Source organism: Podarcis erhardii, assembly GCF_964252035.2.
Source record: "Podarcis erhardii genome assembly, chromosome: 16".
Taxonomy (NCBI): Eukaryota; Metazoa; Chordata; class Lepidosauria; order Squamata; family Lacertidae; genus Podarcis; species Podarcis erhardii.
Window position 1 is genome coordinate 35,634,507 of NC_138514.1, and position 25,040 is coordinate 35,659,546.

Consider the following 25,040-nt stretch of genomic DNA (forward strand, 5'->3'; position numbering starts at 1 on the left):
AGGCGCGGCCGGCCATTATATAAGGCCCGTCTCCTTGGTGACGACGTGAAAGGCTTCCGTGGGAGCAACGCCGGGGAGGGGAAAGACGGCAGTCGCGGGAACCGCTTGGCAGGAGGAGACACCGCTCCCCGCCCCGCTGCGGTGAGTTATGGGGCCGTTGTAAGGATTGCGAGGCGGCCTTTTAAGTTTGTTTCTGACAAGGGGGGGGGGGATCAGACCTCGGAGGACTTCGACTCCCAGTGTGCATTGCGGTGCGCTGCCGCCGGTATTGGGAAGCCTCGGGTGCCGCGTTGCATGACGGGGCTTGTAGTCTATAACAGCGGTGCTTTCCCTTCAGGCTCCCTTTAACTTTTACAATTGGGGCGCTTTGGGCTGGGAAGGGGATCGTGTGTGAGAGAGAAGTGTTTCCCTTGCATTCCTCCCCTCCTCCTCCTCTCAGCCCTCAGCAGCACCACAGGGGGCATGACACCCCAATCCCCACCCAAGGGTGCCCGCACCATTGAGACCCTTCAAAACTTTATCCCCGCCTCCCCCCAAAAACAGGGAACCAGGGAAGTCGAGGCGCCTTTGTGCATATGCTTTGCTATGAGACAGTGCAGCAAGAGCCCCTCTGAGCACATACAGAGTTCAGTCCAAACGCCCACACCCAGCTCATGTGTTCAACGTCTCGCCTCTAAACCTGCCCTTCCTTACTTGGATTTTAAGCTATACTGGTATTTTTTTTAATGCTCGGGGTGGGAGTGGAGTGGGGAATCTGAATTGAAACAGTGCAGTCACTGGACGCTGAGGTGGTTGGCATTTGATGGTTTTGATAATGATAAAATGATGATGATAATAATAAGAGTTTCTCCTGCTCACTTCTGCTTTTGATGCGATTCAAAATTTGGTCAAGCTGTCATTTTTTTATGCTGGAGCTTTTTCTTTTATTCTGGTTGCAATATAACTTTGCCCATGAGGGTGCTGTTGTTTTTAAAGCAAAGGTTAAATACTAATTATGATTATTCCTATTACCATTATCATTTCCATCCCACCCATCTGGCTGGGTTTCCCCAACCACTCTGGGCGGCTGGGCTGTTCGTATTGGAATATGTCCCCTCATATAAGTAAGCCCCACTGAATTCAGCAGGGCGCATGCCCAGGTAAGTGGGCATTGGATTTCCGCCTCAATTTTATGTGAGTGTATGATTTCGTACAAATGCACAATCATGACTGTTTGATGATGCGAGAGTCTGCATTAAGTGTCTGTATTGCTCCATTTTATTGTCCTTAAATTTGGGATGCTGTAAAACTTAAATATCTCTTGAGAAAAAGAGTTTTACCTCATTTTTAATTCTGCCCTTTCTCCAAGGAGCTCAAGGTGGCAGGAATGTTATCATCATCATCATCTCCCAAACCGGGATTTAGTCACATGCTGGAGGGTTGAGAAATTATAGTTGCTTAGGAGGTATTGCACAACAAACCCATTTCACTTCAAAATCAGGACTTTCCTGCGACGAGGATGGGGAAATGCTCTGGTGTAGGCATGGGGTAATGATTGCTTGATGTGGCACAAACAATTCGTAACTAATGCTCTACAAGCAGGTCATCGGAAGCCACTGTACACTTTTACCTTCTCAACAACCCTGCCAGGTAGACTGCTGAAAGACGGCGATTAGCTCCTCGAGTAAGCTGAGCTGGGATTTGAACCAATGCCTACCTACTTTTAAGACTCATGCCTGCCCCTAGACTAACATAATTTTTTCTACTTTTTTTTTTTAAGCATAGTTTTGTCTTGGGACATCAGCCCTCGCTCCCTGCCTCTCTAACCAGGACTTCCTCTTTTAACTTGCCGCTTTGCAGCTGCCAGCTATTAGGAAAAAATGGTGCACAGAATCGGCCTCTTCCTTCTGCTGGGCCTGTCTCTCGCGTCCTTGGGAGCCTGTGGTAAGTCATTCCTCATCCATCAAAGGACAGAGTTTCGCCTCTGGATAGATTCCTTGCCGTTTCAAGCAAGTGTGATCTTGTCATGAGACTCACGAACCGGCAGTGCTTGCTCCAAAGACCATCACTTCCTGGGTCTAAGTAGGAATGGCTTTTCAGTGGCTTTAAGGCTGGGATGAGAAGCCCCCAGTTCAGGGTGCTGATCTGCCCTCTCTCTAAACGCATTTTCCTGCCCGCTCCTTACAAGACTCCACCAATTTGGGTTGTAGCTGTAAATAGGGGAAAAATCAAAAGTACTTCCACTGAGTTGGAAAGAGCCCATTTACCCTGCTGTGGGAATCTGATCATGCTCATTCTTTGACCCTGCAGCAGGCATACCTTTCCTTGAGCCAGGAATATAGTATAATAGTGGTCTCCCTGTAAATTTTTAAACAATGTCCGTTCAACAGGGGTCGGGGAGTCTTTTTCAGTCTGAGGGCCACGTTTCTTTCTGAGTGGTCTTCTGGGGGCTGCTTGGTACAGGCCAAAAGTGAGAATGGAAATTGTGGTTTTGTATTGTGCTCTACTTTCTTTTCTCTCTCTCTCTCTCTCTCTTTCTCGCACCCCTCTCTATCGCTGGTATTATAAGAGTTCCAGGCCCCATTCTAGCCAGACAAAAACACACAAGGAGGATCCAAAACAAGGCCAAAGGGGTTGGTGGCCTGACAGAGAGATCGGGTGTGTGTGTGTGATTGGTGTCCACTTTCAGCCCCTTGCTCCTTGATGTTCCCCATCCACAAAGAAATGTAAAATTCAGTCAATGTCTTACATTGGTTGGACAGTCAAATATATTTGTTAGAAGCGATTGGTCATTGCAAAACTGCAACTGGGTTCAGCACTAGTCAATAAGGGCATCGGATCCTTCTTTCCTGTAATTATGGTTTTGTCTGATCTGTTAGAGCAAAAACAGAAACCTAATTTGTGGCATATTTATCCCTAACCACTGATAAACACTCATGGGCGCCATAAAGATTCAGTCCAGTGTAGAAGTTTACTAGGTAGGTATAAAAGCATATTGGTAGCAAATATATACAGACATTCACCACTGGTCAAGGCAGGCTTAGAGTCCAACAAGAGTCCAAGACTCACTCTCTGCTTCTCTCACCGCAAGACGCAAGCAAGAGACTCGCAGCAAGTTACTACAAGTTACACACAACCTTTGTTATCACTGCATCCTGTCACAAGGCACATGTCAGTTCCCACAGAAAAGGTCCTTGCATAGAAAAAAAAAATCTCAGCCTTCTGCTGCTTCTTGAAACTTCTTCTCTGTTCTTCTCTGTTTCTGGAACAAAAGATTCACACACACACAGAGAGAATATCCAACACCCCCTCTCATTTTTACAGAAACAGTGGGAACCATGACCATGTACAGAGCGCTTACACAGCATGCACTGCAAACCCCAACATTTAAACCAGTTGAGCATGTCTCTGAAAAATTAAGATTTGGTTACACACCGGCAACAGTGTTTGCTTCCTAGACTTCTACCACACCAAGGAATTGCTAACTGAAACACCATACGATGATGATGATGATGATGATGATGATGATGATGATAAATTTATTAATTATACCCCGCCCATCTGGCTAGGCCTCCCCAGCCACTCTGGGCAGCTTCCAACAAGATATTAAGAACACAACAAAAGATCTAGCATTAAAAACTTCCCTAAACAGGGCTGCCTTCAGATGTCTTCTAAAAGTCAGGTAGTTGTTTCTTTCCTTGATATCTGATGGCAGGGCATTCCACAGGGCAGGCGCCACCACCAAGAAGGCCCTCTGCCTTCCAGACTCCCAGTCAGGCAAGTTGGACCATTAGCCCCCTCCAGGCTGCTACAGTACAAGTACTTGCAAACCTCACTCAAGATTCTAACAGAGTAACTTAATCTGGTCTACTCTATTAAGAAATATACAGCAAACTTCCAATAACCAGAGTGATGCAGCTCAGAATCTACTGGCTCTGAGCTGTCCCCCTCAATATTGACACCACTTGCTGAACACACAGTTTCAGGTTAGGGCACAGGTTAGTCCAGCAAATCTCTCCTCTAAATATTCTACACAGCATCAAAGGAGGGTGCAGGAACCTATGTTCATACGATCCCCCCCCCTCGCCCCCCGGCTCTTTTGGGGTTGCCATAAAATGCATGATTCATGTAGCAGTTGGAATTTAGCATGCCTCCTTTCTCTCCCCCAAGCCAGAAGTAGCTTGTCTCAAGCTGGAAAATGCCTTCTAGCTCTCTTCCCCCTGCCCTTTTCTATTTAAGATGGACCCCCAGCGCTTTCTGTTCCTGAGGAGGTTTCACTGGAGAATGGTGGTGTGATGGACACTGCAGTGACTTTAAGGTGAACTCTCAGGGTTTCTGATCTCTGTCCCTGAAGGTTACAGGGAGGGGTGGTGGTGGTAAGAAATAACTGTGGTTTTCAGCTCCCTATTTGCCTAGTTAAGGGATGCAGGTGGCGCTGTGGGTTAAACCACAGAGCCTAGGACTTGCCGATCAGAAGGTTGGTGGTTCGAATCCCCGCGGCGGGGTGAGCTCCTGTTGCTCGGTCCCTGCTCCTGCCAACCTAGCAGTTCGAAAGCACACCAAAGTGCAAGTAGATAAATAGGTACCGCTCCGGCGGGAAGGTAAATGGCGTTTCCGTGCGCTGCTCTGGTTCACCAGAAGCGGCTTAGTCCTGCTGGCCACATGACCCGGAAGCTGTACGCCGGCTCCCTCGGCCAATAAAGCGAAATGAGCGCCGCAACTCCAGAGTCGGTCACGACTGGACCTAATGGTCAGGGGTCCCTTTACCTTTTATTTGCCTAGTTACATCACTTCTCCCTTTGCAAAATAGCCAGAATATAGCCGCCTCTTTCTTCCTCCAGGACAAAGGTCACACCCACACCATTACATTAAAACACATGGCTTCTCCCAAGGAATCCCTGTAGTTTACCCCCTAGAGATACAATTCTGAGCCCTCTTAAAGAGCTAGAGTTCCCAGGATTACCCTTGAGAGACTTATTTAACAGTCAGCCCCTCTTCCTGGGGAACTCTGGGAACTGTAGCTCTGCAAGGAGAATAGAGGTCTCCTAACAACTCTCAGCTTCTTGAACAAACTACAGGTCCCAGGATTCTTTGGGGGGAAGCTATGGTAGTATAGGGATAGGGATGTGGGTGGCGCTGTGGGTTAAACCACAGAGCCTAGGACTTGCTGATCAGAAGGTTGGCAGGTCGAATCCCCGCGACGGGGTGAGCTCCCGTTGATCGGTCCCTGCTCCTGCCAACCTAGCAGTTCGAAAGCACCTCAAAGTGCAAGTAGATAAATAGGTACCACTCTGGCGGGAAGGTAAACGGCGTTTCCGTGCGCTGCTCTGGTTCGCCAGAAGCGGCTTAGTCCTGCTGGCCACATGACCCGGAAGCTGTATGCTGGCTCCCTCGGCCAATAAAGCGAGATGAGCACCGCAGCCCCAGAGTCGGCCACGACTGGACCTAATGGTCAGGGGTCCCTTTACCTTTATGATAGTATAAAGTTGGTAATGCAGATGGGGTCTTAGAAATGCTCTGCGGTTCTGCTAATGTCTCTCCTATTCCCTCCCCCCCCCCCATCTTTTCCAGTACTCCGCTCAATCAGACGCTGGTAATCACGTTTAATGTTACATATTCATCCAGGGAAAATGGCACCATCGTCGAGCTGCCTGATCAAGTAAGTCCTGGAACGAACACCTGCCTTTTGGGAAAGGTCCCGGGTTCAACCCCAGATAAGGGCTGGGAAAGATTCCTGTTTCAAGTCCGGGAGAACCATTGCCAGCCCACGTGAATCTGGTGATGAGGCCTGGGGGCTGCTTTCCCTTGTGGGTGAGCTTCCGGGGGCCACATGGCTGTGGTGGGTGGGACCAGCAGGGAAAAATAAGTGCACCCAACTGTGTACTGCTGGCTGCATTCCAACCGAGCCAAAGTCTAATATGTCTTTATGCACACCAGCCCATATCCCTGTATAGGCAAGCAAGAGGCATCCATGCAATTCAGTTGAGCAGGGCAGTGTAGCATTAGAGTCCCACATGTGTCATGTGTTTCTATGTGCACAGCCCTCTCTGTTCAGGCGTTATCAATAGTTCAAGGCAAAAGCACTTGAGGAAGACATAGAGCATGTCCATTGAGGAGTGTGGCCTTAGGAGAGTGGGGTGTGGCCCAGGGGAGTCCCAAGGGCCAGGCACAGTGCCCTGGAATAGTTAGTTATTTGTTTATTAAATTTGAAGACCACAGGGCAGTTTGCAACATAAAAATACAAAATGAGAACACAAAATTCAATAATAATAACAAAAAATAGACCAGAACCCCCTCCCACAAACACATTTAAAAGGATATAGAATACTAATTGGCCAAAGGCCTAGGAGAAAGAGGAATGTTTTTGCCTGGCACTAAAGATATATAACAAAGGCACCAGGCAGACCTCCCCGGGGAGAGCAGCCCACAAACTGGGAGCCACCACAGAAAAGGCCCTGTTCTCACATTGCCGTCCTCCAGACCTGTCAGGAAGAAGGGCCTCAAAGGATGATCGCAGGGTCCGGGTCGGTTCATATGGGGAGAGGTGGTCCTTGGGGAAGAAAGCAACTTCTGTTGTCTCCGTGCTTTACCAGGTAATCGTAACGGCAGGCGTAAAGAAGGTGAGCTTCCTAGTGAGAGCAAAAGAAGTCGGGCAGCTGACTGTGTATCTTCAGTCCAACTCGTCCAACCAAACAGGGTAAGCAGTTGAGTCAGCCTTTAGTGTTTTTCTATCCTTGTTACCACAGCCATAACGCTCCTTGGAACAATTTCAGGATTTTTAAAAATTTCTTAAACTCAGCCTCCCTTCCCACTGAGGACCAGAAATTTTCTGTTCCTACCTAATTGTTTTATGTTATGGCTTGTGAGGCAATTTTGGCCAAACCATACCCACCTGCCCTACAGCTGACTTTGTGCCTGCCTCGCAGGGTTGTTGTGAAGAAAAAATGTAGAGAGGGTGAAGCATGCATGACAATTTGAGCTCTTTGGGGGAAAGGTGGGATATACGAAATGCCAGAATGCAGTTGATATAATATTGTATCATAACATTTATATACCGCTTGGCTGACAAAAAAACAAACCTCAGAACAGTTCGCAAAAAGACTAAAACCATGAAGTCATAAGTAAAAACGTTAAGAGCAAAAATTCAAAATTAAAATCGAGGGTAACCTAAAGGCCAAATTAAGAACACATTTTTTTTTGTCTGCCTGAACAGAATTATTTTTAGGAGGCAGAGTAAATTGGGAGATGCTTGCTAGTAAGGAAATCTGCTTTTAAAAAACCCAAAACAGATGTTTATCCCAGACAGTGCTCTGTTTGAGGCCCCCCCCTCTGTCCTAAATTTGGCAGGCCCCTCCCAAGAGAAACCTATAGGGGTTTGCTCTTCCCTGTCTTTGAAATGGACTCTGAAGTCTTCCATCCCACTGGCTCCAGGGTGAGCCTCCTTGAGCCCAATGGCTTTTAAATGCCAGAGTTGATCATATAATGGATTGTGCTGTGAGCTTCCCTTTGGTGACCTGCTGCCCCTCCCTCTCCTGCAGGCCCAGAATCCGCTTCCTCGTGATCCACAGCAATGCAGTGAGGATTGTGGACCAGGTGATTGGCTGGATCTACTTTCTGGCTTGGTCAGTCTCCTTTTACCCCCAGGTGTTCGAGAACTGGAGACGGAAAAGGTAAAAAGGAAGCAGAGGAGTCTTGCTTTTGGGGTGCCCATGATAACATTTATCAGATTTCCAAAAGGTTGGGGACCCTGTGCATAAGCTAAAATACAATTCCCGCTCCCTTCTAGCTACCACTAGGGGGAGATCACATATAGAAAAACAACTTTTATTTTTTGCTGTACAGACTTGCTTGTTCCGCCTTTGTCCCGTTTTCTCCTGAACACAGCAACTTTTGCCTCCCTTGGAAGGATCAGTCCCACAGCCACTGCGTCCCCCTCTCAGCTTCCCCTCTGGCCTCTGACTTTACAGCGGACCCCTCCTCCAGGCTTCATTCAGTCTTAAAATCTCTGCAGTTCTAAGGTCTAGGAACTTGACATTTTAGCTTTGGCTGAGCAGACAGGCAAGTTCAGAGTTGGCTGTCGCCATGAGACATTGACGAAGCACAGCTCCTGGAAGCTAGCCGATGGCATTTTCCCTGTTGGGCCAAAAGACTGCCTACCAATGTGTATTTTAATAACCTTTTGATTGATCTGAAAGGCCATCTCCTTCCCTACAGACCCTCTCAGGTGTTGAAATTGGGGGGGGGTGTCCCTCTTGCCTGTTCCGCCACCCTCAGAAGCTCAGGCAGCAGTCCAGAACATCCTCTCTGGAGGCCCCAAAGTCAAATAACTCCCTCCCTATTGAGGTGGCTTGACACCTTCATGATAGTTTCTGGCCAATGCAGAAGGCTCCTCTTTACTCTGGCTGTTGTCACCTGAGATGCATATGCTTTTAGTGCCCATCCTGTTGCTGGGATTGTAAGTTGTTCAAAACAGTCCCTTGATCCTGTATTTTAAATTGTTTTTACCCATTCTGGGTCCTTAGAGTGAAGGGTAGGTAATAAAATAAAAATAATAAGTAGCAATAATTTTATTTCTTTTTTAATTTTTAATTTATACTTTTCAGATTTATACATTTCACTGATTTTACAATCATTCTGACTTTTCAAAACTTGACTTTCTTCCCCCACTTTCTGCAGTTCCTTAAATTTATTTATTTTTAATATTTTCTGCCTGACCAAATTAACTTAATTTATTCATTTACTCATCTTCTTTAAATATATACTGTTATGAAACTGCAGGTTATTACAATAATCCTGCCAATATTTTTATCTGTTTACAATTTATCTGTAAATGTTCAATAAACAATTTCCATTCTTTTATAGAAAAAAAAATAGTAATAATTTTCTGGGTTTTTATCCCCTGCCTCCCTCCAGCGTCGTGGGACTCAGTTTTGACTTCATCGCCCTGAACCTTACCGGCTTCATTGCCTACTCGGTCTTCAACGTTGGCCTCTTCTGGGTCAAATCTGTGAAGGTAGGTGGGAACCCCTCTCCTTCCTTCCATTGGGGCTTGGCCATTGCCTCATATTCCCAGTTCTGACCAGCAGCCGCCTGCTTCCTTAGGAGCAGTTCCTGCGCTCCTATCCCAATGGCGTGAACCCGGTGGACAGCAACGACGTCTTCTTCAGCCTCCACGCTGTCGCTGTGACTCTCCTCATCATCTTCCAGTGCCTGATCTACGAGGTGAGCTTGGACCCTTCAGATCGCTCTCTCGGAAGCTCTTTTGAGGGTTCAGATCATACGCTTGCGCCTTTTCTGACTGCCGGCATGCCATCTATATTGGTTTAACTCAAAGGAAAAGCTTTATCACTTTAGAAACCCTTTAGAAACATAGGTAGCCTTATAGAGTCGGATCATTGGCCCATCTAGCACATTGCCTGCACTGGCTGGCAGCAGCTCTTCTAGGGTTTCAGGCAGGGGTCTCTTCTGGCCCTCCCTGCCTCGGATCGAACCTGGACCTTCTGTGGGCTCTACCACTGAGCCACAGCCCCCTTCCTCCCGCCCAAAATAAAGCAGGATGCTAGTCCTCATGGTTCCGACTTAAGAGCAGATTTAAAGATGAATGCAAGAAAGTGACTTAGGGTTGAGTGAGACCATCTAGCTCCGTGTCTACACTGACTGGCAGCAGCTCTCCAGGGTTTCATATGGGGGCATTGAATCTCGGACCTCCTGCCTGCCCAGCAGATGCTCTAACCACTGAGCCAAGACCCAAAGAAACCTTCCGCGCAACGTGCCAACTCCTGGTTCTGCATATCTCATTTGTAAGTTGTTTATGCTGATGATCTGGCCTTTCAGAGAGGGACCCAGAAGGTCTCCTGGGTGGCCGTGGGCTTGCTCATCTTTGCCTGGCTCTTCGTCTTCGCCACCTTGTCCGTTGCCGCTGCCGGGAAGATCACGTGGCTGGCCTTCCTCTTCTACTTCTCCTACATCAAGCTGGGTGTCACCCTTGTCAAATACTTCCCACAGGTAAGGGGGGGCATGCATTCATGGCTGGGCTTTGCCTCTGTCTGTCATCAAGTCTCTGTCTCCTTTCTTAATTTCCATACCAAACAATATTATGAAAGTACAGTGCAGGCAGCGACTGCTTTAGGCGTGTCTCATATGCGTGTGACCGTGAGTACACGCCGAACCCGGAAGTGACCCCAAAACATCACAAAAAGGGGCAGAGGGGGTGTTTGCAGGCTTTTTCAATGGGTGTCCCTATAATATGCAATTTCACGCAAGCACACAGTGACCCAGAAGTTGCCTGTACAGTGGTACCTCGGGTTACAGACGCTTCAGTTTACAGACTCCGCTAACCCAGAAATAGTACCTCGGGTTAAGAACTTTGCTTCAGGATGAGAACAGAAATTGCGCTGCAGTGGCGCGGCAGCAGCGGGAGGCCCCATTAGCTAAAGTGGTACCTCAGGTTAAGAACAGTTTCAGGTTAAGAACAGACCTCCAGAATGAATTAAGTTCTTAACCCAAGGTACCCCTGTAATGCTGATTAGGGTATAAATATAAACATGACTATCCCCTCCCCACAAGCAGAATTCAGATTACACCATATAGGATTAAGAATTTCCTATTTAACATAATAATCTGATATACAGTGATATAAATTACTACTTTTTCCTTTACAGCTTTCGTGGTTTTCTATAGCCTGACATCAAAACAATGCCATTTAACTACATCCACGTGTCATTTTCCTTAATTCACCTCACCCTCCTTCAGTCGGTCCCATTTTCCCTTTAAAAAGACCACACCATTTGTATGTAGCTGGGCCTGATCTACCAGAAAACCAGTGCCAGCCTACCAACAACTCGTCCTTTGAAGCTTTGGAGACCATGTTCCTTCCCAGTGGGAGTCCCTTTGCCCTGATACCTTCTCCCTCCTTTTTTAGGCTTACCTGAATTTCCGCCGCAAGAGCACCGAGGGCTGGAGCATCGGAAATGTTTTGCTGGACTTCACGGGAGGCACCTTCAGCCTCCTTCAGATGTTCTTGCAGTCTTACAACAATGGTAATTATTATTTTTATTGTTAAATTTATTAGCTGCTTACTTTTCAATGCAGCAACTCAGAGACTTACATACATACTGTACATACGTATGTTAAAACCAGTGGGGGAATACAATTAAACATACCACCCCATCGAAAAAGCCATGGACAAAGAAAAGGGGCTGGTTAGAAAGGAATGCCTGTCACCTGACACCTGAAGAGGGCACCATGTGAGTCTTTCTGGGGAGAGCATTCCACATACGGGGAGCCACCATTGAAAAGGCCCCGTTCTCGTGTTGCTGCCCTCTGGACCTCTCACAGAGGAGGCACACAAAGAAGAGCCTCAGAATGATGATCACAGGAGGCGATCCTTTAAGAATTGCTGTCCTGAGCTGTTTAAGGCTTTATAGGTCAAAGCCAGCACTTTGAATTGGGCCTGGAAACTAATTGGCAGATAGTGCAGTTGGGCCAGGATGGTATTATATTCTCAAACTCTCTTGCCCCACGGGGTGAGCAACCTGGCTGCTGAATTTCCTGACCATCTTCAGAGGCAGCCCCACGTATAATGTGTTACAGTAATCTAACCTAGAGCTAAGCATGCTTGATCAAGCCAGAGGTTTGCCCTGCCACGGTTCTGGTTTTTTTCTGATACTGACCTTTCGCAAGAATCTAAAGATAGGCAAGGAGGTGGGAGATAATCTTCCCCATATGCTGCTGTACGCAGCGCATGAGCGTGGTGTGTGGTGTGTGCAACCTGTGGTCCTCTAGATATCGCTGGCCCCCATCACCCATGCTAGGTGAAGCTGATGGAAATATTGGTATTTACTTTTTGCCATCTTTTATTTTTTTTCCGAATGATTATTGGCATTTATTATTATGCTAATATGCTGTTCTCTTTGGGCCACGAAGCAGGGTATAAATGAACCCTTAAAACCCCCTTAATCCTTCTCGAAACTTCTGCGCTGGGTTTAGTCTTCCGCTAAAGTGGTAGAGCCCCCCCTGACCCTCTCATTCCCTTGCATGTATACACTAGGCCTAAGCTACTGCCCACTGCCCCATCTTGTCGGGGTGAATTCATACTGTGATGTCCCCCCCCCCCTTTTTAAATAAAAACCCAATTATCTGCTTAAGCAGCTTGGGGCAGAAATCCTTTTTCTTTTCATTGCACTCCTTTTAAGACATTTATAACAGGGATGGGACATTCCAGGCACCACATGCCGTCAATGGTGGGGGGCACAGGGACAAAAGTGGGCAGTCCCAGGTGTGCTGTCTTTTGCACAGAACGCTGCAATCTAGCCCCACAAGTCTGCAGTTTCAAGAAACAGGCACCCTGCCATCCAAGCAAAAATGTCATCCGCTTCCTTTGTGCCATTCTGCCTAGGCTAAAGTGCTTCAGGAGAGGGTTGGAGCAGGGCTGCTCGAAGAGTGCCCTGGGGAAGAGTCCCTGGCAGCTAGACAGAGCCCTAGAGGACTGCATTGGCCTGGAGTTTCCCCTACTCTGCTTTTAGAACCATAAAATATGATTGGGTTTGGGGAGAGGTGTGTGTGTGAATCTGTCTAGGGATGCCTTGTGTGAAGATGCAGGCTATTTTTATTCTTTGCCCTCCAAATTACAGTGGTGCCCCGCAAGACGAATGCCTCGCAAGACGAAAAACTCGCTAGACGAAAGGGTTTTCCGTTTTTCGAGGCGCTTCGCAAGACGAATTTCCCTATGGGCTTGCTTCACAAGATGAAAACGTCTTGCGAGTTTTTTCCCCTCCCCCCCCCTTTTCTAAGCCGCTAATAGCGCTAATCCACTAAGCCGCTAATAGGGATGCTTCGCAAGACGAAAAAACCGCAAGCCGAAGAGACTCGCGGAATGAATTATGAATTATATAAATAATTGAATAATTATATGAATAATTTACTAATAATTTAATAACTTTATATGGATAATTATTCATATATGAATAATTTACTAATTATTATGCGAGGCACCACTGTATTATTATTCGCCCTCCCATCAGATGTCAAGGAAATAAACAACTGACTTTTAGAAGACATCTGAAGGCAGCCCTGTTTAGGGAAGTTTTTAATGTTAGATGTTTTATCACTTTTTTATTATTAATATTCTGTTGGGAGCCGATCAGAGCGGCTGGGGAAACCCAGCCAGATGGGCCGGGTAGAAATAAATTATTATTATTTATTCTACATTTTGGTATATCAGCTTTTCATTGTATGACCCCCAAGTTTCAGCTTCAGGTGGACAGGAGGGGTACAAGTTTGGATAAGCTTTCATCATGTCCCTTCCTCTTCTATCCTTTAATCTTTTCTCCAACTTATTCTGTCATTGATACACAATCTGTATTGCGTTCCTTCCCTGCTTTGCTTTTCAGATGAATGGCGGCTGCTTTTTGGGGACCCCACCAAGTTTGGGCTGGGCCTCTTCTCCATCATCTTTGACATTGTGTTCATCGTCCAGCATTACTGCTTGTACCGTCGCCAAGAATACGAGACTTTTGAGTAACCGTCTGCCCTGGTGGGACGCCCTCTCTGTGCTTGCCTTTGCCAGCTGAGCTTCCTTGAGGTGGATAAAGTTACAGGAATCAGACTTGGTTGTCTGAAAAGCACAGCGACTCCGCCCTATTCCTCACATGGACTTGGTTACTACAAACCTCATTTTGCTGCTCCAAATCGCCTTACGGTGCCTTAATGCCTTCTGAGACTGCAGCACAACTCCTGGCAGAGGGAAATCTCTTGGGGGCTTTTCAGGCAAGTGGTGCTCACAGCTGCTTCAGAAGGAAGATGGGGGTTTCTTCTTCCTCTCCAGCTGTTTACGGCTATGAGTATGGGCCATTCTCTTGCCATCTAAAAGTTTGCAGCTGGCTGCAAGGAAGGAGAAAAGGGTCGCTTCTCTGAAGGAATCCATGCCACGATGCAAACTACTTATATACTTGAAGGTTATTTGTGCCACAGACGCAAGTCTTCCTTTGGGCTGGGGGAAGAGGAAGGAAAAGGGGCTCACGGAGGTTGCTTTGAGTCAACCTCTTCCTTCCCTTATTAGCTTTGCTGTTGAGATGAAGAACTGGTGATCTGGCCTTTTTTAAACAAAATAAAAACAACTTTGTACAAGGGCGGTCTGACTCAAAACTCATGCAGCAAAACCTGAAGCGGTGTGGTTGTGACTGATCAAAGCAGCCTTTTGTTAGTCTCCAGCCATGGAGCGTAGCGGCTTATATTGGGGAAGCGCTGTCACTCAGACAGCAAAGTGCTGTGTTCTCTTCACTGCATCTCCAGGTCAGGAAGGGGAGGAAAGTTCCCATACTGGAGATGGGTGCTCAAACTCGCTCCTACGGGAGACAGAGATGGCCCGCCAACTTGGTTTGCTTCAAAAGAGGAATAGACGTATTCATGGAAGCCGAGGCCATTGATGGCGCTGCTCTGCCTCCACAGTCAGACGCAGCTATGCTTCTGAGAATCAATTGCTGGAAACAGCAGCAGGGGAGAGGGCTCAGGTGCCGAGGTCTTGCTTGCATGTTTCCCAGAAGAGGCACCTAACGGCTCTTGTGAGACCACGATGCTGGATTAGATGGGCCATTGGCCCCCTCCAGCAGGCCCTTTTCATGTTCACTGTGGTTGCCTAAATCAGGGGAGGAAGGAAATCATTGGCCATGCTGCCTGTGGCTGCTAAGAGTTGGAGGGCACCCAACTTATAAGCCCTCCCATTCTCCTGCAGTGAGAACAAAGCAACGCTTGTGGAACCACTTCTTCAAAGTTGGCTCTTGCCCTCCAACGCTTAACACATCAACGAAAGCAGTGACAGAAATACATTCCAGACAGAAAATCCAGCTTCCTTTTATTGTGTAAAATGAGACGCAGCAGAGCTGTACAGTTGCTTGCTCCCCTCCCTTACAAAAAAAACGAAACGGTTGAACATGCAAGCCCCACCCCGCCAAGGCTTCCTCACGGAAGCCTGCCAAAAGAGAGGAAGTCCCTAAACTACCTTGGCATCATCAAAGTACAAAATGCAGTGATTTAAGAGGCATCTAGTGGTATTTGACAAGACTGGCAACTTCTTTTCAGCTTGAAGGTTAACATCACTGAAGTAAAATCAGCACAAAAATGGAATAGCAGTAATATACTGAAATAAGTTAGAGGTACAAACTTTGCGGGGGAGGGAGAGAGAAGGGCTTATTTACAGTGGATTTAATAATAATAAAAAAAAGTATTGTAGACCGTTATATTTAATACAAAAACTGTGATTGGAAGCAAATTCCAGAAAGGGCGTATACAAGATCAATCAAAATGGGTGTACTAGGATAAACCCCTGGAAGAGTGTGGCAGGGAGATGCCTCCAGCCCTCTAAAAGATCCAGACCGCTTGCCCTTTGGACAAACTTCACAAATGCAGCTATTCCCTCAAGCAGGTATGGGAAGACAATTCTGGGGGAGCGATAGCCCTCCCAAAGCATGATTTAAGGCTTCTGCCCCAGAAAAATACCTAGCATGACCGTGGGGGGACCTGTGACCTTCCAGGCCTTTTGGGGGACCCCCAGCTCTTATGACCCCAGTCCCTTGGAGCAGGGCTGATGGGCGTTGGAATGCAACAGGCTCCCTGACCTCAACAGAGATAAATGCAGAAGAGAATCGGAGAGGTTTCCAGTTACAAGATGGGTGCCCCCCCCCACGGGCACCCAGAGGGGTTGAACTCCCAGCTGCCTTCAGACAGCCTAGCCAAGAGTCAGGGATGATGGGAGCTGGAGTCCAGTGAAATCCAGGGGGCCACAGGTGAGCCACCCCTCATTAAAATAACTCTAGCATAAAAGGCCTATATTGTTATTTATCATCATTTTATAGTTCAGCACTTCCAGTCCAGGGTGCCACTAATTTGCCACGTCCAGGTTGAAAGGGGACTCACACACGGTGCTTTGGCACAACAGAAGGTTTCAGCTTAATCTGTGCATCCCAAGTTTCAAGAGTAGGCTTGGACTCACTCTCTCTCCTGTGGGCTGAATTTGCTATCTTAAGCCTAAGCTAGAACTAGAATGACACTTGCACACAGAGGGAACAAGGTTATTTACAAGAATGCCTTTGCTATAAAAATTGAAATGTGGGCTTTCTGCAAAATGAAAAGTTTTAAGAGCCTTTGGTGTTTAAGCCACAAAGAGTTTCCCGGGACGCATTTTATGTTAGAGGACACTCTAAAGGAGCTAAGGTATTGGAGCTTGTAGAACTGTCCCCTGTCCCACCCAACCCCCATATCCCACCCCACTCCTTTCCCCCTGGCTGTATGACAAAGGCTCTCTAGGCTTGGAACTCAGCCAGCATTAGGAAGAGAAATTCATCAGGAGAAGCTGGATGCCGTCCATTTGTGCAAGAGAAGGTCAGGGCAGGTTATATACAAGGGTTGGTCCTTAAGCCAAAACAGTTCCCTGCACAGCTGGTATCAGTGTCGCCACCCAAGGGAGCACCTCGCTTTGAGCCCTGCTGGACTGGAGTGGGGAACCAGGGGCCCTCCAAATGTTGCTAGACTCCAGCTCCCAGCAGCCTCAGCCAGCTCACCTGAAAGATCAGTCCAACAACACCTGGGGAGGCAGGGAATACAGGATCCCCACGCCCACCCATAGCTGCTGAGCTTGCCAGGCCAAACTGCTACTGCACTGGTGTCATTTTAGTACAACCGAGAGGGGGGCAAGTCTCTCAACAAAGATGGCACCTCCTTTGTGGAAGGGATTTTCTTCAGTGGGGGGGGGTGTGCAGCAGTCTTCCAAGCCCAGCTGGCTGTGGTCCCCGATCAGCATCCTGCCCACCCCATTTGAGATTATCCACCCCCCACCCCAAAATCAATGGCACGGTTAGGACATCATGGACTCCCGCACAGCTTTCTGTAGGGAGTGCCTGGTCACCAGGAGGCGGACCACTTCCTCGTTCCTCTTGGTCAGCCTCTTCCGGGCTTGGTCGTGGGTCACCATCGTCATATCCCAGCCGTTCACCTGCAATACATTTGCAGCATTGCTTGAGGAAAGGCCCACCACCAATTCAAAGCATACTAGGAGCAGGAGGACAGCCAACCGAGGGGTGTTGGCAGTCAGAAGCTAGGAGCCAGCTCCTAACGCTCCACATGCAGGGGTGGCCTCTGCCTCCACATGCAAGTTCTGTTCCACCACCACAACCATCACCCCCAGACCTCAACAAATCTGGGTGAAAACACTTCGAAAACCAAGCAAGAGGCCAGCACCACATTCTTTGTGGCAGTGAAGAGAATACTTTAATCTTACTCTGCGGCTTCCCTCAACCTGATTTCTAGTGAGCTTCATGGTGTGAGTGTGGATGTTAATATCAGGCTAGAATTCCCCATGCCGCTCTTTATTACATTGGCATCCCATCTCTCCTCCAAGCAGCTCAAGGTAGTGTACAAGATTCTTGCATTGCCATTTATCATTGCAGCAACCCAGCAGGGCATGTAAGGCTGTGAGTGACTGGTCCAAGATCCAGCAATGAGCTTTCTGGATCCTGGTCCAATAATCTCATGGGTTCTAGTTTTAAATAATGACTCCTGTAACGTGTCTCCTTCAACTTTTTTCTAACCCGTACAGCCCTAAATTCAGGGGAAGAGCTGTAGCTGAGTGGTAGAGCATCTGCTTTGCATCTAGAAGGTCACAGGTCCAATCGCTCATCTCCAGCTATAGAGTGAGGAAATGTCTGAAACTCTGGAGAGCCAGTAGATGGGGAAATGATCAGCATATGACAGCTTCCTATTTAAATCACCCCTTAATTAAGAATCATGAGGACTCGAGTCTTGGTTTTGTTTCTAGGGGTTACTTTGTGAGGAAGAGGGGGATATAAATTAAAGAAATAATAAAACAGCAGCTCAGTGTTTGAGCATCTGCTTTGTATGAAGGACCCATGTTTAATCCCTAGCATCTCCAGGAATGACAAAGCCCCCTGCCTGAAGCCCTGGAGAGCTGCTACCAGTCAGTGTAGACATTAATGAGCTAGATATATACTCAGTATATATAAGGCAGCTTTCTGTGTTTTTCTTTTGCCTCGTAAGGAAGGTCTTCAGCAACTTAATTCACAGGATGGAGTGATTAAAGCTTTAATTTGAGTCCATAAAAACAGACCACTCAGAAGAGTAACTAGCGTGGTGTAGCAGTTAGGGTGTTAGGCCTGCACCTGAGAGACCAGGGTTCAAATCCCCACTCATCCATGAAGCACACTGCGCCAGTCATGACCTCTCAACCTAACCTCCCACACTTTAAATGGGAAAACTAGTAGCTGGAAAGCCTGGCAGTGGAAGAAATAATGGGACGCCCCCCCTGCTGCTTCTTAAACCAGTCTGGGATTTACCTGCATGATCTTGTCTCCGACCTGGAGGCCGGCCACTTCGGCGGGGCCACCTTCCGTCACTCTGGTCACATAAATGCCCTGAGAGGAGAAAAAGACGGACTGCATAAAGATACCACCACGGAGGTCTCAGGAGTTGGCCGGGTCCCTCGCTGGACATGCACATGAAATGAGAACTGGAGGTGGTTCCAGGCTCATTTTGTGACAAGGCCCTGATCCACTTGCACGATCGGCTCTAGATGACTTCGTTCACCAGTGGGAAACCTTCAGGAGCCAGATGCAGACCTCCATACTTCTCGATCAGGCCCTCAAGACTTCCCCAGGCCACAACCCTCACCAGCGCTACTTCATACCCTCCTTGTGGGCTTTTGCCTGGGTGAAAATGTGTCCTTGAACTCTGATCATGCCTCTTGATGGTCTAGATGGAGGGTAGAGAGGGATGCAAAAAGTAAAAATTGCACCCCTGCCCATGTGGCTCTCAGAAGGTTGCCCAGAAGTGAGGGTGTCTGAGAAAGATCCCTTTGGCTTACTGCTTCAGGGAGGCAGCTCTGTGAAGAGCTTTCTGCTTCTCTGCTCAATGACAGGAAGTAAGGTTTAGAGAGGAAGGCTTCAGCCAGTGGAATCTCTGCTAAGCAACTCCAGACAGCCACCCTTCAGACAGGCCTGCACAAGAGTCAAGTTTATAAAAGCCAGGGCCAAATCCTCTGTCCTCCCTGCTCGTTCATCCTCAGAGCCACTTGACATCCCTGTACCAGGGCTTTTGTAAGTTCCATCAACTGAGTCTTTTGATCACACAAGCCCACACAGCCCTGCAAGTTGCTAGTCTACATTGAAACAGTCCATCTGTTGTCTACACATACCCAGTTACACTTGTGGCATAAAAGAAAAAGGAGTATTTGCCATTTTCTTCTTCCACAGTGGGGAAGACGAAGGTTCCCCCAGGCCTTTCCTATCTGGTTGCTTGGAGAGACTCCTTCTTTCCCAAGAACAGGCCAGGTGAGTGGATCATGACCAGTCTGCTCCAAAGAAAGCCGATCAAACAGACAAGAGTTGGCATGCCCGGAAGTCTCCTGTTACACTGCCAGTCTTCTCTACAGCCTGTAGAAATTGCCACCCCCTCAAAAAGGCTCCCTCCATGATCAGCCTGGCTCTGGACCAAGAGTGATCTTTTCAGGGTGGATTTGAGCAACAGCAACAGAGGCATTTTTGGACGCAATCAGGATCCAGCCGAACTCTGCTGCTCAAATCACGCCAAGGCCAGACCTACACAAAACCAGCCCAGGGGCCTTTTAAGGCCATCGAGATCCTGACCTTGTCCGTCTTGTCCTCCGAGAAGGGATTCTGCGTGGGGTCCTGGTCAATGCCGCCTCCAATGCTGAAGCCCAGGATTAGATTTTCGCCCTGGCGGAGCTTGTGGATTTCGACCCTTTGCTGAAAGGGAAGGGAGAGGCGAGTCGTGTGAAACGCGAGGACTCTTCGCAGGCCCTTGTACACCCCTGCGGCTTGGGATTCATCCATTCTGGCTCTTGTGAGACGCTTGATAACAGGACAAAGAGGTGCTCTTGTCCAGCAATCTGAAGCCAACAAGCCCTTTATTTTTAAAAGAGACGTATGGCAAGCATGCAATGACACCATGTGTCACATCCTGCTTGGTTCAGAAAGGGGAAAGGGTTCTGAAACTGCAAAAGGGGTGGGTGGGTGTCTCAATAGGAGGTTGTGTGTCACAGCATAAAGGCCTTTGCTGTTGCACTGCCAGACACAACATCTTGCACAAAACCACCATCTGCTCTTCACAAAGCCCTGCTTCCCATCTGCCCCCCCCCCCAAAAAAGCAGAAGAATTTTTCTCTCTATCCCATCCTTAACTACAAAGAGCAACTGAGCCAGCTATGCGTTTTTCTAAACCAAAGCAGCTTCATCTGAGCCCAGCGTGGGATTGGGGGGGGGGGCAGAGGAGCAGTGATTGGTTGAGCTGCCCTTGTGTCACAGAGGGAGCAGAAAGGAGAGACAGACAGCTCAGAAGAGCCTTGCAGGATTGGACCAAATGGTCCAACACAGCGGATGGCAGGGGAGTAATTTGGGAAAGGAGGGTTGGAAGGAAGGAAGAACAGACCACAGGAAAAGGGAAATACTTTTAGGGAAGGGCAGTAGCTTAGGGTAAAGATGAGTGTAATCTGCCAAGGCTTGGGCCGCAGGGATTTTTGGAAACAAAAAGCCCCCATCTTCCCCGAGCGTGCCTCGCTCCCATTCTTTCTATCCAAGATCATTTCCTCGGGGGTCAAGAACGGCCAGTTCTGAAATGAGGGGAAGCATCGGATTTCACCCGTATAAACAAGCACCCTTTTATTGGAGACGGGGGTTATGAGCTCATTGAGGAGGGAAAGAGAAAAGCACTTTCAGAAAGAGAGAGATAAAAGGCAAGAGAGACCAAAGGGAAGACAGCCAAACAAGGCAGAATGGCAGCAGTGACTCCAGAGATAGCGTTAAGTGGCTCGCTGCCTCGTGAGATGGACAAAAGGTTAGAGGGGATGAAATGGCACCATCACTTGGCATTTTTATTGGACAGGTCTAAAGCCAAGTGGGCTCACTCTCCTCCTTCAGGGAACAGTCAGTTTTAAAATGAAAACCGTCAGCGTTTCTCTCTCACGATCACAGAGCTGAGCGGGGTGGCTGAACTTGAGCCACTGCTGATGGCATTGGGCTGCCCCGCCCGTCATTCCTGACCCCCTGGTCATGCTGGCTGGGGCTGAGAGAAGTTGATACCACACTCCCTAAGGGTCACAGCTTTGCTACCCTTGGAGCGGAGGAATCCCAGATCTGTTATGGCAGGAGTGGCTAACTGTGGCGCCCCCAAACACCAAGGGAGAGGAATGATGGAAGTTCTGATCTGGCAACAACTGGAGAGCCACGCGTTCCCTGCCCCTGACAACAAAGAGTTGATTCCTGGAGTAGAGAGGGGAATTGTAGAAAAGAGCAGCGTTGTCGGACTCCAAAACCCTTCATCCAATGGTCAGGCATGCCTGGAGCCCAATAACACCTGGAGGACTACCTTGTAGGGGACAGCGCAACCCAGATGTTTAGGGGAAGGGGGTGCAAAAACACACAGACCCGGACCAATGCTGAGCTTTAGGCTGCAATGCTTACTACACAGCCTAACTTGGAGGGGTGAAGCCTCACTAAACCAAATGACACTGACTTCCAAGTAAATCTGGGCAGAATTGCACTTGACTTCTGGGAACAAGCCTCACCCTGCCTCTTATGACTGTTATTTCTGGATTGCTTCATACCATGAGATAAGATAATGCCATGCTCTCTCCATCTTTAGCACTTTCAGACAGCATTCACGGCCTGTTAGAAAAGCCACTGGTATCCCTTCCACACCCCAAATTCTTATGATGCATGACTAATACGCTCGCTCTCTGTGAGCTCAGCGGGGTGTAGCAGTGCAGAATGTCAGACCAACAAGGCCTGGGTTGCAGTCTCCATTCACTGGGTGACCTTGGGCGAGTTCCTCTTGCGTTCTCATCTTAATCGACCACATGGGGCCATTGTGCACCCCATTTCACTACACTGCCCTGAATAAAGGGGGGACATAAATGCAATGAACAAATGCCAGTTTTCAGCAAATCTCATCTTTTCAAACCCTTCCTTCCAATGTTATATTCCACATGATCAGGAGATACACCACATGCCAACTATGGACTTCTCCAAGCTGTTTCCCTTCAGATGTTCTGGACTAGGGGCTGTTGGGAGTGATACTCCAAAACCTCCAGAGGGCACCAGGTTGGGGAAGAAAGGTCCACAATGTTTTCTGCTCTGTTTGCATTCAAAAGCCACTCCCTGAACTTCACAGCTGCCCCATTCTTTGGGAAATGGGATTTCCAGGGCCAAACTTTCCCCACCACACCCATACTCTACCAGTCTGTGCCATTCACCGTTTTGTTTTTTTTAAAAAAATCACCATTGGACTTGTAAGCACTCAGGCTAGACAAGCCATTATTGACTCATCCATGTCTTTTTCCAGGATTCCTGTCAAGGTGTACTCATCAAACACCTTAGGCTACGGAGGGGGTGTTACTCTTGTGATCAGACACAGACTACGGTTCGCTCCGTATGGTGGAGGGAGCAGGTTATGGGCCCGGCTGCCTGAGGGTTCTCTCTTCTGTACTAGACGGCAACAAAACATACACATACACGTTATGCTTATTCAGTGCCCTGACCACAAAAAGAGCATTTTTCACTCCTCCCAGCTATTTGCTCAACCAGCCATGAATCACCAACCACTCCCAAAGGAGACTGAACCGATCAGATGGAATTGAACAGATCTAATCTAGGGGAGACTGGCGGCCAGAGGGAGTGCAAGGTTTGGAGGGTGGGGCAGGCGGAACCAGGTAAGAATAAAGCATAAAGATTTGCAATTGTAGGGGAAGGTTGGAAGTAGAAGAGAGGCACAAAACAAGGGAGAGAGATTTAAGACCCTGATCAGGCAGGGCAAGAGAGGAATTTTCCCGGAAGGAGTAAATCCATGGAATGCAAGACACACACACACACACACACACACACACACACACGGTTTCTGGAACTTTTAGCCAGAACACTTCTGAGATTGTGGGGGTCTGATCAACTGGTAGGGTTGGAAGAATGCGGTGGGGCTTGAGTCCAGACCCCTGCTCAGCAGCTGGAGGAAGACCCCTGAATGCAGGAGACTTAACAGGCTTTGGGGGCCAGCCAGATGTTGCAGAACTGCGGTTCCCAATGGCCAGCATGGCCAACGGTCAGGGATGATGGGAGGCGGCAGTTCAGCAGCATCTGGAAGGGAAAGGAGGGGAGATACTGTAAGAGCAAATGAAGTAAGTGAGGTAATGAAATAAGGGGAGAGAGCAAGAGAGGGAAACATCCCTCAAGAGACTACAAAATTGTGGGCAGCCTCCTAATAAAGCAGAAGCAGAGAACAAATGCAGCCGTTTGGCACCTCTTCCTTGCCCAGAAATGTCGCCCACAGTGACTGTCCCACCAGGTCATTGCAAGGATTCCTATTAGGCCGGAATCAGTGCCTCAATTTGCTTGCCTTTCCACAGCCCATTCTATGGTCCCTTTTTTTGTCGCACATAGATAAAACTGTAAGCAGGGAGGGTGTTTTGGAAACTCTCAAGTGCAGTGCCTTGTAAACGTCTATCTGAGATTCAATTATAGGAAAGGTCAAAGTACTTTAGGGATAAAAACAATCTTCACTGCTATTTTTATGAATACACATAAATTATATGTGAAGTTCACACACATATTTGCACAATGGGTTATAGCCAACAGTAATCAGCAAGCCCATTGAAATTAAGCAACCACTAAGATGTTCTGGCAGCATTTCCAAGAGAGCAGCCAAAGAGTAGAGTAACAGTGGGGAAAAACTCCCATGAGAGGTGGCAGACTCTCCTTCCTTGGAGGTTTTTAAGCAGAGTTTGGATGGCAATCTGCCATGGATGCCGTTTAGCGGAGATTCCTGCATTGCAGGGGGGTTGGACTAGATGACCCTCGGGGCCCCTTCCAATTCAATTCTATGCATCCATTCAAATTAAAGGAGGGAAGAAAGAGTTAGGGTTGGAAAGGAGCAGCAAAATAGCTGATTTTTCTACACACACATTCAGGCCCATTTTCCATCCCCAGCATTTTTTTAAAAAGCAGGTGAAGAAAAGAGGTGGGATGGGCTAAAATGCCCCCCTCACCCTCTTTTTCCTGAACGAAAAAGACAGGTCTTCCACTATGCATTTCAGGGAGATTATAGTATGTTTTTAATATATCAACAATTTAATAAATGATCACCACCATTATTCCTTTTTTCTCTTAATACATCAAAACCTATTTTCCTTAGCTTTTGGCACTCGACGTGCCTGCTTTAAGAACCCACTCTACTTTTGTGAATGTGAGCAGTGCTTTTTTTCCTGGAGGTACTCAGGGGTACGCAGTACCGGAACCTTTTTCCCTAGAAGAAAAGCACTGACTGTGAGCCGTTTTAAACTCTTTTTAGCGCTCTTTGAATTGTTGCAACCCGCCCTGGGCCCTCAGGGTGAAGGGCGGGCGACAGATCGCCACCAACGAGGGTGACGTTTGTTATTACCACATTAACACAATTCCCATCCAGAGCAGATGGGTTTTATTTTAAATCCGGATTTAAATCCAACATTTCTTCCATTAGAATTGCATGCCGCTTGCGGCTGTTTTCCCCCCAAAGCGGTTTACAAAACGATTGAGAGCAACGTTAATCACTATTGCAAATCCTTGGCTTTTCCAGCCCCCCCCCGAGCCCCATAGAGGAGAGTGAAGCTGGGGGGAGGGCTGGGTTTTGGGGGGACCCACAGCGGGGGGGGGCAGGGCGTCTCCTCCACTCACCACCACGGCCGTGACCGGCTGACCGGGGATGTAGGCCATGGCCCCCGCTGGCCTGGCCTCCCCGCCTCGGGCGCCGCGCCTCCCTCGCTCGCCTCCCACCGAACAAAAGGCGAAGAGCGGCCCGATCCGACCCAGGCGGGCCACGAACACGCCCCCTCGGGGGATGGACACGCCCACGGCCACGCCCTCGCCGCCCGCTCGCCCCGCCCCGTGTCGCTCACGCGCCCGCCGCGGGGCCGGGGGCGGAGGCGGCACACGCCCCTTGCCCGCCGCCGCTCTCGCCATGGGCCACGCCCCCTCCGCCGGGCCACGCCCCTCTTCGCGCGCACATAACTTGCCC

General features: G+C 48.4%; 2 protein-coding genes across 3 annotated transcripts; one reads left to right on the top strand and one right to left on the bottom strand.

Annotated features, from left to right (window-relative positions):
- The first annotated feature begins 12 nt into the window (after nt 1-12).
- CTNS (cystinosin, lysosomal cystine transporter) lies at nt 13-14,106 on the top strand. Of its 2 annotated transcripts, none has more exons than XM_081844252.1 (11): nt 13-141; nt 1,840-1,923; nt 4,219-4,297; nt 5,551-5,638; nt 6,573-6,676; nt 7,518-7,649; nt 8,893-8,992; nt 9,082-9,201; nt 9,814-9,984; nt 10,901-11,018; nt 13,371-14,106. In XM_081844252.1, the coding sequence occupies exons 2-11, from the start codon at nt 1,860-1,862 to the stop codon at nt 13,499-13,501; spliced, it is 1,107 nt and encodes a 368-aa protein (XP_081700378.1). In that variant the 5' UTR covers nt 13-141; nt 1,840-1,859; the 3' UTR covers nt 13,502-14,106. The 2 variants fall into 2 exon arrangements, with proteins under 2 accessions (XP_081700378.1, XP_081700379.1); XM_081844253.1 differs by having other exon boundaries at nt 25-156; nt 1,854-1,923.
- A 707-nt stretch (nt 14,107-14,813) lies between these two features.
- On the bottom strand, nt 14,814-24,854 carry TAX1BP3 (Tax1 binding protein 3). The gene is made up of 4 exons (XM_081844321.1): nt 24,701-24,854; nt 19,632-19,751; nt 18,324-18,401; nt 14,814-16,966 (listed from the first exon to the last, which is right to left on the bottom strand). The coding sequence occupies exons 1-4, from the start codon at nt 24,737-24,739 to the stop codon at nt 16,829-16,831; spliced, it is 375 nt and encodes a 124-aa protein (XP_081700447.1). The 5' UTR covers nt 24,740-24,854; the 3' UTR covers nt 14,814-16,828.
- Between the last annotated feature and the right edge of the window lie 186 nt (nt 24,855-25,040).

Bases quoted from the DNA above. Each gene is read 5' to 3' on its own strand.
- CTNS (XM_081844252.1), top strand. From the start codon at position 1,860: ATGGTGCACAGAATCGGCCTCTTCCTTCTGCTGGGCCTGTCTCTCGCG. The intron at 6,677-7,517 runs GTAAGCAGTTGA...CCTCTCCTGCAG, and splicing joins AACTCGTCCAACCAAACAGG to GCCCAGAATCCGCTTCCTCG. The intron at 8,993-9,081 runs GTAGGTGGGAAC...CTGCTTCCTTAG, and splicing joins TCTGGGTCAAATCTGTGAAG to GAGCAGTTCCTGCGCTCCTA.
- TAX1BP3 (XM_081844321.1), bottom strand. From the start codon at position 24,739: ATGGCCTACATCCCCGGTCAGCCGGTCACGGCCGTGGTG. The intron at 19,752-24,700 runs GTGAGTGGAGGA...CTTCCCTTTCAG, and splicing joins AGCCGGTCACGGCCGTGGTG to CAAAGGGTCGAAATCCACAA. The intron at 16,967-18,323 runs GTAAATCCCAGA...AATGTATTGCAG, and splicing joins TCGGAGACAAGATCATGCAG to GTGAACGGCTGGGATATGAC.